Source organism: Rhododendron vialii, chromosome 5a, assembly GCF_030253575.1.
Source record: "Rhododendron vialii isolate Sample 1 chromosome 5a, ASM3025357v1".
In the NCBI taxonomy this organism is placed as follows: domain Eukaryota; kingdom Viridiplantae; phylum Streptophyta; class Magnoliopsida; order Ericales; family Ericaceae; genus Rhododendron; species Rhododendron vialii.
Window position 1 is genome coordinate 28142152 of NC_080561.1, and position 17411 is coordinate 28159562.

Consider the following 17411-nt stretch of genomic DNA (forward strand, 5'->3'; position numbering starts at 1 on the left):
TGTGTGGGGTTGAGTTTGACCCAAAATTTGATAGAACCATGCTACTGGTACAGACAGATTGTGCACAGATTTTGTGGTGGGGTCCACCACGGGCCCAAACAAATAATTCGACTCGTTCATTAAATATAAAATATTTTTTCAAGAGTCCCCATGAAAATCAGCTCAATCTAACACTTATAAGTGCTTGATCCAATCATCTAAATTTTCATTCAAATTTTCGGGTAATGCAAAGTTAGATGATTAGATCAAGCACCTATAGGTATTGGATTGAGTTGATTTTTTACAGCAACCCTTGAAAAAATATTTTACATTTAATGAACAACTTGGATCATTTGTATATGACCTATAGTGGATCCCACCACAAAATTTGTGCACAAATTGTATGTATCAGTAGCATTTTGGAATTTGATATTGGGTCGTGGAATATGATAGAGTATATTTTATGTACTTTTTAAGAGATAATGTCAAAATTTGTCGATGCTAAAACTCTAGTGCTAATAAAAGGTTTGTACCATGTACAAGATTTCTATGCATGGTACAAATTTTTATTAGCACTAAAGTTTTAACATCAATAAAAATAGTTTTGGCATTATCATTTTCTTAATTCTTATTTTCATTTATATAATTTGATTTTACTTTCACATTGTAGACACTAAGGCCCTGTTCTCTTAAACTAAACACAGGGGGAATTGGTGTTCAGTGGAACCGGGGGAAAAAAATTCTCAACCCATGAACAGGTTTTTTGGAAATTGCCCCAGATATGAAACGGAAAAAAATAATTCCTCATACATGGAAAGATAATGTAAAAAGACTAATATAACCCATACACATTTGAAACGACGCGGGCTCTGTTGTGCCATAGGGACCCGCACCAAAAAAGGGTACCGTTTTTTGGAGGAAAAAAAATTTTAGATTTTTTATTTGTAATCCTATGGAGTAAAAACGTGATTATAAGAGCTTTAGAAATAAAATTTAATTATATCTCTTTAAAATAATATGATCAAAATAATAAGATCTTCACATTGGTTCAAATGGATTGAAAATTAAAGCAGATTATTTTTTAAACTGTATTTTTAATATATAAACAGTCTAAAAAAATTAAGTGCTCTAATTTTTAATCCGTTTGAACAAGTGCAAATATCTTATTATTCTGAACATATTATTCTAAAAGATCATAATTAACTTTTGTCTCTAGAACTCTCATAATTAAGTATCTGCTCTTTATTTAGAATCCTGTGGAGTAGAAACATGATTATTAAAGTCTTAAAGATAAAAGTTAATTGTATCTTTTTAGAATAATACGTTCTGAATAATAAGATATTCGTACTTGTTCAAATGGATTAAAAATTGGAGCACTTAATTTTTTAGACTGTTTATATATTAAAAATACAGTTTAAAAAATTATCTGCTCCAATTTTCAATCCGTTTGAATCAGTGTGAAGATTTTATTATTCTGATCATATTATTCTAAAGAGACATAATTAAATTTTATCTCTAAGGCTCTTATAATCACGTTTCTGCTTCATAGGATTGCAAATAGGAAGCCTAAAATTTTTTTTCCTCCAAAAAGGGTACTTTTTTGGTGTGGGTAGGGGTTACTGTGCCATGAGGCACAGCATAGCCCCCGCGTCCCATTTGAAATCCTAAAAATCAATTTCTCCTTGTTTCCCTTCCCCATCACGCAGCCAACAAGCTCGAGAAAAAATGGGGCAAAAATCAGTTGTCCAAATCCACAGAATCCGCCTCCATCATTGCAGCTTCCAAGCCTCCATCGCCACAGTCAGCCACCGCCCCCGTCGCCACTCCACAACAACCCCGCTCTCCCTCCGCCTCTCTCTCTCCTTCGTCGTCTCCGCCCCGCTCCTGCTCCCCATCCCCACCGCCCAGCTGATACGGTCTCCAGCCCTAGTAGGACAAGAAGAAGGCCTCGAAAGACTTGACTTCGGTGAAGTGTGTTTTCGATAATATAAAAAAATCTAGATGTTTATTTGTAGACTACGTTGGTTGTTGTCTGCGAGTACCAAGCTTGGGCAAGTTGGGTTTCCTTGTGAGGTGTTTGAAAAAATACCCTGTGTATGAACCTAAGTTGCCCACTAAATTGTCCCGTGTATGAACTTAAGTTATCCCGTGTATGAACCTAAGTTGCCTCGTGTATGAATCTAAGTTACCATGTGTATGAATCTAAGTTGTCCCGTTTATAAACCTAAGTCGCCCCATAAGTTGTCTTGTTTATGAACCTAAGTTGCCCCGTGTATGAACCTAAGTTGTCTTGTTTATGAACCTAAGTTGCCCCAGAAGTTGTCTCGTTTATGAACCTAAGTTGCCCCGTTTATGAACCTAAGTTGCCCTAGAAGTTGTCTCGTTTATGAACCTAAGTTGCCCCATGTATGAACCTAAGTTGCCCTGTTTATGAACCTAAGTTGCCCCTGATTCAGGACATGAGGGAGGGGTATTTTTGTTTTCAATACCATGTAGTGGGAATTATTGTTTTTCTTCCCATAACTGGGTAATTCCGAAAAAGTGGTTCATGAATGGGGAGTTTTTTTGCCCCTCTTACTACTGAAATGTAATTCCCCCTACTTAATTTAAACTTAACTTAAATCTGAAAAATTTGTTGATTTTTTTTTCATTTGTTAATTTTGCGCCAATTTTTTTTGGGTTATTAATTCGTCTCGACATTTTTGCGCTAAAAAATGGTTATTTCTCAAAATACTTGGGTAAAAGTAAAAAAAAAAAATTACTTTTCCGATTCCTCTAGTCGAGAGGAATTAATAACGCAAAAAAAAATTGGCGCAAACTAACAAATGCGAATTTTTGTTTTTAATAAGGACAAAATTATCATATTTAAGTTAAATTTAAATTAAGTTCAAAAGAACGGGGCCTAAATTATCCACCCGTCACCAAAGGAAAAGAAAATTCACATAAATTGGTGAGGAAGTGACTGATATAGCTCAACAAAACAAAAATAAAGGGAACGACTATTCGCAGTCCCTTATTTTCTCCCTTAGCCCACTGCTTCATATAACCCATCCCCAATATTTAAAAAAAAAAATTCTCCATATAACCCATTAAATGTACCAGATCTTTTTATTATACCTTTCCCCTCTCAAAAATTACCCTTTTAACTCTCAGCCTACCCAAATACCAAACCCTCCCCTCCCCCCATTTACGTCTCCCACCATCTGACCCACCTCCATCGCCCACACACTTCCATAGCCACCACCGCACCACCGCCATTCCTGCCAGAACACCGCCACCGCCCTTCCCTCCTCTCTTCGAGGTCTCTCTCTCTCTCTCGAGAAATGCGCTGAAATCAATTTGTGCTCAGTCCATCGTACCAATAATTCCGTGGAACATGATAGACTGAGACTGAGACCTAACTGTTCTAAATAAGCATATATTTCGGCAACGAAATGATGAAATCGTACCAATTATTTGGTATTCAAGTGCTGAAATATTATAAAAATTTCGGGTTGTAAATGCTGAAACGAAACATTACACAAAATTCGATAACTACATGATGAAAATATGTACAAAATTCGGTAACTAACTGCCGAACTACTATATACAAATCCTACATACATTTTGGTAAACAATTGTTGAAAATAAAATTATATTTCGGTAACTACATGTCAAAAATATGTACAAAATTCGATAACCAACTTCCAAACTATACTATATACGAAAATCCTACATATATTTCGGTAAACATTTGTTAAAAACAAGATTATATTTCGGTAACTTCATGTCAAAAATATGTACAAAATTCGATAACCAACTGTCGAACTATACTATATATGAAAATCCTACATATATTTCGGTAAACAGTTGTTGAAAACAAGATTATATTTTGGTAACTGCATGTCGGAAATTCATACACATATCGGTAAGTAATTGCAGAACTTTAGTTTAACAAAAAAAAAATCATATATTTTGGTAATTGAATGCTGAAAATGTATCTCAATTTCGGTAACCAACTGTTGAGTATGTTAATATTTTACAGTGGTTAGCTACCGAAATTACTTAATTTATTTGGACCTGAAACACCAAAAAACTGGTTTAAAATTTTGTAAATCAAACGTAAATCAGACGACACTGTACAACAACAACAACAAAGCAGAGACCATTGTGAACGGAAAAAGTAACATCCTCGCGCGGCTTCCAAGATACAATGTCCATCATAATATCTTTCTCCTCCTCAACCATCATATAGTTGCCAATAAAATTTGATTCCATTTCAATTTCAAAATCCAAACCTATAAGTGGGTCATCTTGAACCTTCCATTGATACAATATTTGGCCATTGCTCCTCCTCTATTGGAAAATTTGCAAGAGAGGAGAAAAGAGAGGATGAAGATGAAAAAGAAAGAGAGCTTGAGAGAGAGAGAGGAGAAGAGAAGATGAAGAACAGTTGACTGGTGTGTGTGTGTGTGTGTTTTTTAAACAGTCAACTGATTTTTGAGGGAGAAGGGGGAAAAAGATAATTTAGGGTTTTGATCATAAGGGCATGTAGGTCATTTCATGTATATGTATAAGGGCAAGTAGGTCATTTTGCATTAGGGGTCATGTTGTAATTAGTTGAAAATTTTTAACTAGCTGAGGGAGAAAATAGAGAGTTGTGAATAGTCGCCCCCAAAATAAATTTGGCCCACTTAATTTTCAACCAAAATAAATATGTACAATTTTGTATTAAAATTCTTTTTCCTTTTTTTTTTTTGTCACCGTTGAGCTCAACTCCTAGAGCTGCCATTAGCAGTATGATTTTAAAAGTATATTGTGACACAAATCTATAATGATCATGTAGATATCAATATCTGATTAACTTAATTTTTAGAACACGTGTAGTATAAGAACCTATACAAATTGAATGGTTCAAATCAAATCATGATGATTAATTTTTGATTAAGCACATCACAATGCCCTACGTCATTGGCACTACAGTACACACCCCTTGTCCTTTCAGGGAGGTCAACTTGCACCCAAAAAAAGGGAGAGAGTGCTAAATAGGAAAATGATGTTGCCACTCCCTTTTTTTATCAATGGCACTCCTCATTTGTCTTTTTAGTTGGATGAATTTACTAAATTACCCCTCAATCCAATAAATTTCCACAAAATGCATGATCTATTTTGTAAATTTACACACTACAAGACACGAGGGTGACATTAGAAAAAAAGGGAGTAGCAAAATTATTTCCCGGTAAATAAAATCCTAATTTTTTTTCCAATTTCATTCACTCTGATCCTCTCTCTCCTCTCCCCAACTCACCTTCACCGCAGCCACCATGTACCATGTATGTTATTGAGATACAACCACCCCATCGTTGCCAGCAAGTCTTGTCAGGGCCCCTTTGACCTCCAGAGACCACCAAAACATCCTTAATGAAACCAACCTCCTTGCACCTTGACAACCTTTGTCTCTCAAGTTCTTAAAGCGCGCTTTCGACAACCCTCATTGACTCCCACTAGACCATTTCCAATCGCGAGTAAAGGTTTGGTTCTCGAAAGACACTTTGCATAACATTATTTTCCGTGCTTCCTTTGGTTTTTTCCCCTTTTGGATGAGTAATTAAGAAGACCATGAGGATTAATGGTGGCACAATCATCCAAAAATGACCAACAATTAGGAATAGAGAAAGTATATCATGAGAATTAAACTTAACTAAAATTTTGATAATTATATTATAAAGCACGATATTGTGGGCTCCACATAATAATATTTTATGAGAATGACCGGAGATTGAGTTCATACAATGATTGTATTTGACAACACATTCACATCATATGCAACAAACCAAACTAACAACTTTGTCCACAATAGAAAAACCCAATTAGAGAGCACATAATGTTCAAATCATTGCTTTAATTTATAGTTGAAAATAGGAGGATATAGGGAAGAAATAGGCTAACAAAATTAAATATACAGTTTGTTAAGGAAGATTTTTTTAAATACACTACGTACATCACGAAGTGCAAGGCACGTTTGTCATACCTAGTGTTGAGTATTTTTGAAAGCTAGGCTGCATAAGTTTGATGTAGAGTTTCATATACATAAGTACGCCATATTTATGATTACAAAAGGCCTAACAAAAGTAGGCTGCATAAGTTTGATATACTTAAGTAGCTGAAATTTGTGACTAAATGCACAACTTTGGTTGCAAGTTTATACATAAGTAGTTTGGGTTGTACCTGTTGAGGAGAATGATGTTGAATATTTGTGGAATTGTAGCCCGCATAAACAATCAAGCCAACAAAATAGTGAGACACACATGCATCTATAAAACTGAAAAGCATAAGAACGGTACAATACGAGAAACTTTTTTGTATACCGAGGATACCAACACCCTTGGTATCCCCTCCGGTCCGTTTTCAATTTTTCGGCCATTTTTCAATCACACTTGGATGATCGACTCTGTTCATTTTGTAGAGTTTGGCGAGAACCTTAAACATACCAAAAATCGTGTTCATCGGATTTTTGTAAATACATAATCGGTACACATGAAAATTGAAGAAAACCAAAATTGGATCCAAAACTACACTGAATTAGAACCCAGTTTTGTTTTTCTTACAATTTTCACGTGTGCAGATCATGTATCTATTAAAGACCGATGAACACGAATTTTGATATGATTATGATTTTTGTCAAACTCTACAAAATGAACGGAGTCGATCGTCCAAGTGTGATCGGAAAATGGCCAAAAATTGAAAACGGACCGGAGGGGATACCAAGGGTGTTGATATACCCGGTATACTAAAAAGTTTCTCGTACTGTTACATAGCCAACTGGTGCTTATTCTGCCATTTGATTCCCATCTGATTCACTTCCCCCAAGGCCTAACGAAGCCTCTAAATAGGTAATTGGATTTTCTACTTTCACTATGCTACCCCCTTGTTTCTTACTGAATGTACATGTATCCTATGTCCTTGCAAGACTCGAAATGTATTGCTCCAAACAGTGACCATCTTTTTCTGAAAACTATGCAAAAAATACGTACCAAAGATTCTGACTCACATGTTCATATGAGTGCATCACAAAGGGGTTGAGGCTTAGATCTACTTGAGTCAGGCCAAGGACTTTGACTCTCAAGGCTGCAAAAACTATTGTGGGGTAACTATAGTCTCAAAGTTCCAAAGCATGCAAATATCAAATCCACATTAAAATGCAACATTCTATTTATGCTTTACCCCATAGGTATAGATATAACTTCTATGCTAGGTCTTTGTAGTTTTACTTCAATTGGAGCCATTGAATCAATAGAACAACAATGAATTCCAATTAAATTTTAATTTAGGGTCACTCAATTCTAATATGGTGTGTAGTTGTTTTTCCGGTGAGCGTGAGTTGACTAATTTTCTTTGCTTAATTTGCTCATACTGTCTCTCCGAGCCACAGAGAGAGAGAGAGGTATTACATGAGGGAGGGAGGGATCACCTCATCGAATCCGCCTCAAATCTCGCTTCTCTTCCTCTCCCTTTGTCTCTCTCTCTCTCTAACGTGTCATCTCTTCTGCCTGTGTATATGTGCGTGTGTGTTGCGTGGAGCAGAGGAAGAAAAGGAGAGGGGGCCACGTAGCCCACAAAGCACAAGAGGTAAAATAATCATTATAGCTAACTGACCAAGAACAACGTCCAACCAATCCAGGGGTAAAATTGTCCAAAATTGGCTAGCGAAATTTGCCCCAAAGTGATTCTTATTATAGAGGGGAAGGAATTTAAGTTCGTTTATTAAACAGAACTTATAGTGCCATTCACATGTGCACAGTTGATGACACTACAGGTACCTACAAGGTAGGAAATAGTATTCATTCAGTGTATTCAAGCACTATAATCTCCGTGAATGCATAGATCTTCTCATTCTAGAATGGAGTTTCAATTCCACAGTGTTAGATTAATGAATTAGTTCATTGTACGGAGTTTCATTATTATCCTTAGTATGTAAATAGTTACTTAGTTAGGACCTCATTGTAATTGTTGTATCTTGCATTGTATATATACCCTGTTTAATGAAAGTTACCCTAATTTTGGGTTTTCCACATATCGAGACTATCGTCTCTCAACTTTACATGGTATCAAAGCAGAGATCCTAACCCTAACGTGGGATTTCCCTTGCACCAATCTTGAACAGTGCCGCATGAACAGTAACCGATGAATAGTGTCGCGCGAACAATACCGATGAACAGTAGCATTCTGCTATATCAACCAGTTTCAGCCCTATTTGCCACTCAGATTTGAAACCTAGGGTTCATCGACAGTCTTCTGGCCCTGTTCGAACCTCCGACCACTGCTTTCCGGCGTCGCCTTCCCTCACCGGAGCTCGCCGGAGTTTTCCAGGTCGTTTCACATTTAGGTCAGGTACTTTCAGGCTTCCGCTGCTTCTATTTGAGTTCGACCGAGTTAGTTTAAGTTGACCCAGTGAGGTTGGGCACCTTTTCTGCAACTTCTGGGTTGGTCTTCTCTTGTTTACTGCTAGTTGTAGCGTTTTGGGCGCATAGTTGCACTGTAATTTGTGTTTTGTGGATCTTTGTTGATTCAGAGCATATATCGTTTGCTAGTGGTTGGTTTTTCAGTTTTTGAGAGGTTATTTTTTAGCCTAGTGAGTTTGGCTCCTGGATTGTTCTTGCGGCATTTTTTAGTAGATTGTTACTACTATTTCTAGTTGTTGGTGGTTGATTGTTTGTGGATTGTTGAAGTTTGGAGCCCCAATTGATTGGGTATTGCTTATTTTGAGTTGATTCCCTTGATTGGAGTTGTTTTTGGAAATTGTTATTGTCTAGTACAATGGTACTTGTTCCCTACCTTCTGTTGATATGGCGGGTAATCCCAACCATGTTCCAACTGGCCCTCTTTCTCGGGAGGAGATACAAGCTCTCAGGCGCCTACTGGCCAGGCTTGATACTCTACCATAGCTTCTAAAATGAGCCATTGTTGGCTTCACACTTCCTTAAGAAACTGGTACATCAACAGAGATACAATCCAAAATCGTCAATGCAGTACAAAAAAATCCATCTTTGCAAGGAAAAACCCGTAACCAATCACATTATAAGAATTCAAATTCAACCAAAAGATATATACCAAGTAAAAATTTCATAAAACTAGTCAAAAGCAAGCCTCTCCTACTCCAAATTCTCAGAAGGAATTAGGGAATACATGCTTACGATTAGCCACACCAAACAATGGATGGATCTAATATAACGACAATTCATGAGTTCCTAATCAGCCTTGCAAAAGGAATGATACCGGTGAGAATGTAATGAACTAACAAGGGATAATCAACACCATCAACCTTTCCTACCAAGTGACCCAACAAAATGCGATTATGTACAAATGCGGCTAATAACTTTTTAATCTGCCTAGTGATCCATACTAACCAGGATTCCAAAAAATACTTAATAAAGACCATGGCTAATATCTAATAAATTTTATTCCAAAGCCCGAAAAAGTGAACAGAAAACATACCCAAAATCCTTCCAATAAACTTCAGAGCTCCACTTAAGTTTCAGCTTTCAAAAGCATCGCAATAAACTACAAAAATCCAACAATCTGAAAATAAAATCCAAGCACTAAAAGAATGAAACAAAACGCATGAAAAATAAGAACTTAAAAGAACAAGAAGAGAGTGATAAAATTAACTAATGATTAGGTGCAAATCTCCATTTCAATTCTTTATCCAATCGTAACAAGGCAAGCTTTCCTGTTTCCTTAACTACGTAAATCTTAGTAGAAATCTTATAGACTCAAACATAGGCTTCCACTTCTTTCCGCCTGCTTTGCCAACCTAGAGTTCACAGATGTCAGAAACTAATTTGGTAATAGGGAAAACTAAACTTCCATTCGGTTGGTAAGAAATTAAAGCAAAATAGTTTTGATTTCTACATATCGAATGTTATTTTTTTAGCAGCCGGACTGAAATCAACTCGCTCTTCAATCACAAAAAAACCAAATTATCAATCAAAATACCAATTCAAGAATTGAGCTCTATTCCCCATATTAGAGTAAATATAAGTCTAGCAAATTTAATCACATCACTACATATTGGAAGCTGAAATCTAGGTCTTTTGGCACTCGAAAAATAGAATGGCAGTTCCATGAAAACGATTTCTACATCAGAGAGTATTCATAACAAATTTTGAAAAAAGGTGAGGATATACCTGAGGAGCAAATTCGATCAGCCCTCCATAGTTTCCAAATGAAATTCCTGTGGCTGCAAAATAATTCTCAATTGAGATCTTCTGATTTTACCGTATTCTTGTTTCTATGAATTGAATGCACAATATACCTGAAATTCTAGTTGATTGGGCGTAGATCTTGGAAGTGGTGGTAAGCTTGGAGCTTCAAAATCTGTAAGGAGTAAGGAATGGAAACCCTAAAATTCCAAATATGTGATCAAGTGCTTTGAAATAACACAAAAGGAAACAATTACATAAGGTTTGATTTCGGAATAGATACGAATTTTTCTAAAGATCGAAGTAGCAATTCCCAGTTCCCACAAAACCCACTCCAAAAAAATCCTACTAAACCCAACAGTCAGCCAATTGAAACCCACAACGATTAAGAACTTACTTAGCGACGGCGATTTTAGACGACGATATTTATCGGAGCTGCAGTAACTAGGCGTACCTTCTCCAGAGTTAACGAAGACAATGGCGATGCAGTAGTTTTGGAGGTAGAGGAACGCCGAAAACTCTCTCTCTCTCTCTCGCTCTCTGTTGGCAGAGCTAACAAAGACGACAGCGATGCAATAGTTTTGAAGGTAGAGGAACGCCGAAAATTCTCTCTCTCTCTGTTTTTCTCTAACCAGAGGAAGAAAAGAAGAGGGGGGAGGCAGAGCTAACAAAGTGATATTATTGTTCACGTTTCTTACATACGTGGCTTACGTTTATTGCCTTAGCCGAAAAAGACCGAATTACCCTGCTACACAAAACCAGTGGCTTCCTAATTCGGGGGCAAAATTGTCCAAATTAGGCCAAAAATTGGCTAGTGAAATCTCCCCAAAGTGGTTCTTATTATAGAGGGGAAGGATAATAAAGTAGGAAAAATGCTTCAATATAGTATATACTCCTACTTTTGAAAATGTTATGCCTATATTCGGTGAAGTGAAATATTATGGCTTATTTTATTAATATTATGTCTTTCTCTGGTTAGCACCTTTATAGGTGTTCCACCTCTTTGAGATGAAATGTTACGCCTAGCTTTATAGTGAAATGTTATACCTCTTTTTTTTTTTTCAAAATATTACGCCTCTGTATGGTAAATATTACGCATCTTTTTAACACATGGAGAAGTAGTTCCTAACCGTTAGTCTGAAGTTTGATGATACGTTTGCAGTGTCTTGAAGTGGAAAAGGATAGATGGGGAAGAGATATTACAATAATCTCTCTTCGCAATTATATGGGGCAATTAGGAGTAATACTTTGCTAGGACGAGTTGAAAAGAAAAGGACTAAATCAAAATTTGCGGTAAAAGTCAAAGAGAGAGTATAAAAGAAACGAAAATGCTAGTAGTACAAAACAAAAATGGGGTGCCAAAGTTGTATACGACAGCGTGTGGGGCCTACTTTTGGGTCTTTGATAAAAAATTCAAACCGTTTATTAACCACTTTTGGGTCTTCCAAATTAGCTCAGTTGGATATGAGTCCGGTTGGTTGGTCCAATATTCAAACTTTCCATTTAGGATCGAGGATTTTAAATTCTTAATGAAATTTGGAAGATTGAATTAACCACTTGCATAAATACAATTGAGCTTATTTTTTACAGAAATATTTTAAAAATTATTTTAAAATTAGTCAACGGTTCAAATTATACTATTGAAAGGGGGATTATTCATTAACAACCTGAAATTTAGGAAACTAATAAAATAAGACCATCTTCCGAGATTCCTTAGGTTGGATTTTTTTTTTTTTCACGCCTTAGGTTGGAAATTAAATTGCTTTAAATTACGACCATTTAAGTATTGCACTGCATGTGAAGATCTCTCATTGGATTCTTCTTCCTCTATGAATGAATCAAGTTCCAACCAACACTCGAACTCCAGCTAGAGTTAATGATTATTTGTTTTTAAATGCTTTGTCTTGAAATTATAATCCACAAATTATGAAAAAATATATTATTTTTATCTGAAAATTACACGTCTTTTTGCTAGTGCACTATAATCAGTAGGCCAGCTGCCCCGATTATGAAAAATTAGATTCACCCCAATAACAAAATTGAAATACAAAAACCAAAACTCATAAAAACTTTTTTTTTCCCCCCTTAATCATCAAAAGTCAAACAATCAGGCCGTTAACCTTTAGATGCCTTCTCAATGATTCCACCTCATCTCTTTGATCTTTTGTAGAATTGTTTTTTTTAGGAATAAATTCTTTACACAGCCGGTGTAAATATTTGTTTCCTCCAAATCAATTATATTGCGCCACGTCGCCATGTTCTATTGATTGGGACCACTGTTTTGCAACATGGCGCGATGTAATTGATTTGGAGGAAACAAATATTTACACCGGTGGTGTAAAGATTTTATTCTCTTTTTTTTTTATAAGGTACTTAAAATTGAAGTGCATGTATGGTACCCCGTCACCTCCGTCAGAGAGTGTTGTCCTGTCGCACCACATCACTATCTGTAGGGACCCATACCGCACTATCTTTTGTAGTAATTTTTTTTTTCTTTCCTCATTCTTCCTTTCATTTATATGGGCCTTGAATCCTCCATATATTTCTGCCGATGCATCAACCAGGAAAAACAAAATTACAAAAACAGCAAGATTAATTATATGGAACTTTAAATATATATTTCTGCCAAGAAGAAACTAGCAATCAGTTATAGCTAAACGGCTCAAAATTTAGTAAGAGCTGGTTTAGACTAAACTAATTATTTCTTACTACGATTGACATTCTTGTTGTTTAGTAAAGTATCTTTTAGTTTCTCATCAAAATAGTTGAAATTAATTTTTCATCTCAACGACGGAAAAAAAAATAAAAAAATATGGACCGAAGTTGAAAAAAGTTCAGCAAAGGGAAACAAATATATATATATATATATATATATATATATATTGTATCTAGAGGTTTTTATTTTTTATTTGGTTTTTTATGATTTTTTTAGATTATGCTCACCAAGACGAAGTTAATTAAAAAAAAAAAAGGCAAATCCACTAAGCTTTCATTAAAAAGGACTAAAAAGACAGTTAAAATAATCTCGCCAAAAAGGTAACTCAATTGCGGCTAAAAAAAAAAAAAAAAACGGTAACTCAATTGGTCATCTAGTTGACTAGATCAACATTAGATAAACAAAATTAAGAAATAATCTCCAACTTTCATGTCTCAATTATGGAGTATTATGTTACAAAGAATAACCGTTAGTCTCAAAAAAAGACACCTAATTACATTTTTTCTTCGGAAATTCAAGACACTTATTTCATAAGAAATCAAAAAACCAGGTGGAAAGATTGTTGGCTCGTTAATAGTCGTTATGATACAAAAAAAAACCAACCAACAGATGATAAAAATAAATAAAAATAAATCAACATGCCAACAAAATCAATCGATACAAGTAAAACGATGAATTTCTTTTCGTAAACCACAAAACCAAAAAAAATAAATAATCACAACAATAATTTCGTTACAAGAAAACACGCATCACCAATCTTTCCGTGTGCTTGACTGTGTTTGATGACCACATTTTGGTGACCCAGTGCAATGTACTCATCATATCACAAACATTATACGTTTTACCAATACATTAGTGACATATTACATGATAGTCTGGTATCACACGAGATTTTTTGTACCGAGAAACCTCCTTACCGAGGAATCTTAGACTGTCGATTTTGTGAGTATTTTTTTGTTTTTTAAAATTTGTATGCGATCTAACTGTCCTAAATTCCTTGGCAGTACAAAGGACATTTGGTACAGAGGATCTGTATATATAACACAACAAAGGATTTTCGTTCTGTATAACATTACAAGACCACCACATCGGATGTTTACTAAAAAATGTGAAAATTGAGAAATGGGTAACTTTTGCTAAAAAAGAATGGGGAAAAAAAATTGAGGGGAAACTGAATCTAACTCCTGCAACGGGTAATGGCGGTGCACCCGCGGGTGTAGGGATTGGCCTGTGCACTGTTACCGTAGCAGTTGTAGTAGGAGGCGCCGCGTCGGGAGCAAGGGACAGTGTTCCTCTGCAGCGCACCGTAGCTGATGTAGACGTAGGTGGACAGGATGCGCCGGCTGCCGATCTCTGAGTCGGACTCGTCCTGGTCGTCGGCGGCGAGGCACTCGGCGATGGTCCCACGGCATCCGGATCTGGTGGTGGCCCACCCGAGGAGTCGCCGGTCGTGGGATTCACTGGCGGCCGCGGAGCGTGGGGATTCGAGGACGAGCAGAGCGGTGGCGAGGCAGAGGATTAAGATCTGGGAGAGACACGAAGAGGTGGCCATTTTGTTCTCTCTCTCTCTCTCTCTCTCTCTCTCTCTCTCTCTCTCTCTCTCCCTCCTTTGTGATGTGCTGTGCTGTGCTGCTCTCTCTCTCTCTCTCCCCTTGGTGATGTGCTGTGGTTTTTGTAATTGTGAAGTTGTGGAAGGAGGAGTATTTGTAGTTCAAAGAAGTCAGAGGGACGATGACTACCTGTGTGTTTTACTTGCAAATTCACATGATTGCCACACGATTGATTTTGTAATCAGAAGAGTAGTAGTATTTAATTCCCTGTAACGGTCTGTTATCACAATTCACAGCCACTGAGCCACAGTGCGAGTCCATCCATTTCAATTCTGTTCTGGCAAAACCGAACGCGGTTTCTCTCTCTCCTTCTTGTCCAGGCTGCTGCTTCCCCCCTACCTATGTATAGCCGGGCCCCAAAATGTAATTCAGAAGAGAATCATATCTATTTCATTCATTAACAATATATATATACAATCCTAATAACCTACTTATGGTAAACCTAATTACAGGAAAGCTAAATAAAGTAAGTAAGACTAGCTAGGATCCAATTACATAATTATCGCAACACTTCATCCCTCAAGTTGGTGCATATATATCACACATGCCCAACTTGTTAACAAATTTTGAAAGCAACTTATTTGATATTGCTTTGGTAAGGACATCAGCCAACTGATCCTCTGATCGAATCTTGGGCAATTCTATAATCTTTGCTTCCAATTTTTCCTTGATAAAAAATCTGTCAACTTCCACATGTTTTGTTCTGTCATGTTGAACTGGATTATGGGTAATATCACATGCGGCTTTGTTGTCACAATATAGTTGAATCAGTTGTCTCGATGGGTACCCCAAATCTTGTAAGAGATGTCTCAGCCAAAATACTTCACAAATCCATAGTGCCATACCTCGATACTCGGCTTCTGCAGTTGAGCGCGCAACAATATTCTGCTTCTTGATTCTCCAAGTCACAAGGTTACCACCTACAAAGGTGAAATAACCAGAGGTGGATCGCTTGTCATCTATCGACCCAGCCCAATCAACATCAGTATACGCTTCAACCTTTTGATGATCAATACTCTTAGAAAACAAGATTCTTTTTCCAGGAGCGGGCTTCAAATACTTCAAAATACGCATTACTGCACTCATGTGTTCTTCAGGATTATGCATGAATTGGCTAACAATGCTCACGGCATAGGTAAGGTTTGGTCTTGTGTGTGCCAAGTACATCAATCTCCCTAGAAGTCTCTGATATCTCCCTTTATCAATTGGTACTTATTAGGATCAATACACAATTTCAACCCTTCCTCCACTGGAGTATCTGTTGGTTGACATGTCGACATTCCAGTTTCTTGCCACAATTCTAGGGGATACTTTCTCTGAGACAGAAAGATCCCTTTAGCGGATCGAGACACTTCTATCCTAAGGAAATATTTCAACGGACCAAGATCTTTCATTTCAAATTCTTTGGACAAGTAACTCTGCAGTGCCTTTCTTTCCTCATGATCATTTCCTATAACCATAACCACCATATCATCCACATATAAAATAAGTGCAGTAATCATACCCTGCTATTGTTTAAAAAACAAAGTATGATCTGTATTGCTTTGTCTGTATCCAAATGCCTTCATGGACTTTGTAAATCTTCCAAACCAAGCTCTGGGAGATTGTTTTAATCCATACAACGATTTCTTCAATTTACACACTTTTCTTTGATGTTTTCCTGATATAAGACATCCAGGTAGGAAATCCATATAGATTTCTTCTGTCAATTCTCCATGCAGGAAAGCATTTTTTACATAAAACTGTTGTAATGGCCAATCTAGATTCACAGCCAGAGACAACAGAACTCGAACAATATTGATTTTAGCCATAGGTGCAAAAGTCTCCATATAGTCAATCCCATATGTTTGAGTACACCCCTTTGCCACCAATCGAGCTTTGAATTGTTCAATAGTACAATCTACTTTGTACTTCACGGTATAGATCCATCGACATCCAACTGGCTCCTTCCCTGATGGAAGATTAACAAGTTCTCATGTTTCGTTCTTCTGTGAGGACTTCATTTCTTCATTCATCGCTGCTTTCCATCTTGGGTCAGCTAAGGCTTTTTGTACATTGTTAGGAATATATACAATAGATAATAGATTCACAAATGACTTATTTGATTCAGACAAGTGATGGTTGGACACATAATGACTCATGGGGTATTTGGCCCTGCTAGTAAGTTCAGGTTCATACATGGGTTTAGGAATACCTCTAGTACTACGAGGAGGATTATGCCTTTTGGGAGAGTTTGGAACTAACTCAAGAGCATCCTCAACAAGCGATTGGTTAGGTGTGTCAGGTTGTAGCGAGAAGGATTTAGATAGTGGTTCTGTTTCAATATCATGAGAGCTTTCATCATAACCTGTATCCAAACCATTCTTAGGACTGTGTGAGTTATCCCCATAACTTGTATCCAAACCATTCTCCGAATTGTGTGAGTTTCCATCAGCACCTGTATCCAAATTGCTTACATTATGGTCCACAGGTTCAGATATTCCACCATAATCATAATTCAGAACTCCATAATCATAAGACTGATCGAGTTTGAATTTCCTCCTGGTGATACTCCCTTTGAAGTGTAGACTCAGAAGAAAAATACATCTTATCTTCATGAAAAATAACATCCAATGTAACATGCATGGTCTTTGGGTGGGGGGGAGGGGAGGGGAGGGGGGGTGTGATAACATCAGTAGCCTTTAAGATGTGATGCATACCCCAAGAAAACACAACGTAAGACCCTAGGGTCTAATTTACTCTGTTGATGTTTATGAAGATGTACAAACGCCACACACCCGAAAACATGAGGTTGCAGATTAGGGACGGTGGGAGCATTAGTAGCATCTTGTAGAGCTTGAAATGGCATTTGAAACTTGACAGTGCTAGATGGAACACGATTAATTAGATATGCAGCAACTGTAAGTGCATCACCCCAATACGATA

At 36.9% G+C, this 17411-nt stretch overlaps 1 protein-coding gene across 1 annotated transcript; it reads right to left on the reverse strand.

The window, feature by feature from the left end:
- Positions 1–13891: 13891 nt before the first annotated feature.
- LOC131326298 (rapid alkalinization factor-like) lies at positions 13892–14786 on the reverse strand. The gene has a single exon (XM_058359037.1). The coding sequence runs from the start codon at positions 14426–14428 to the stop codon at positions 14054–14056; it is 375 nt and encodes a 124-aa protein (XP_058215020.1). The 5' UTR covers positions 14429–14786; the 3' UTR covers positions 13892–14053.
- Positions 14787–17411: the final 2625 nt, after the last annotated feature.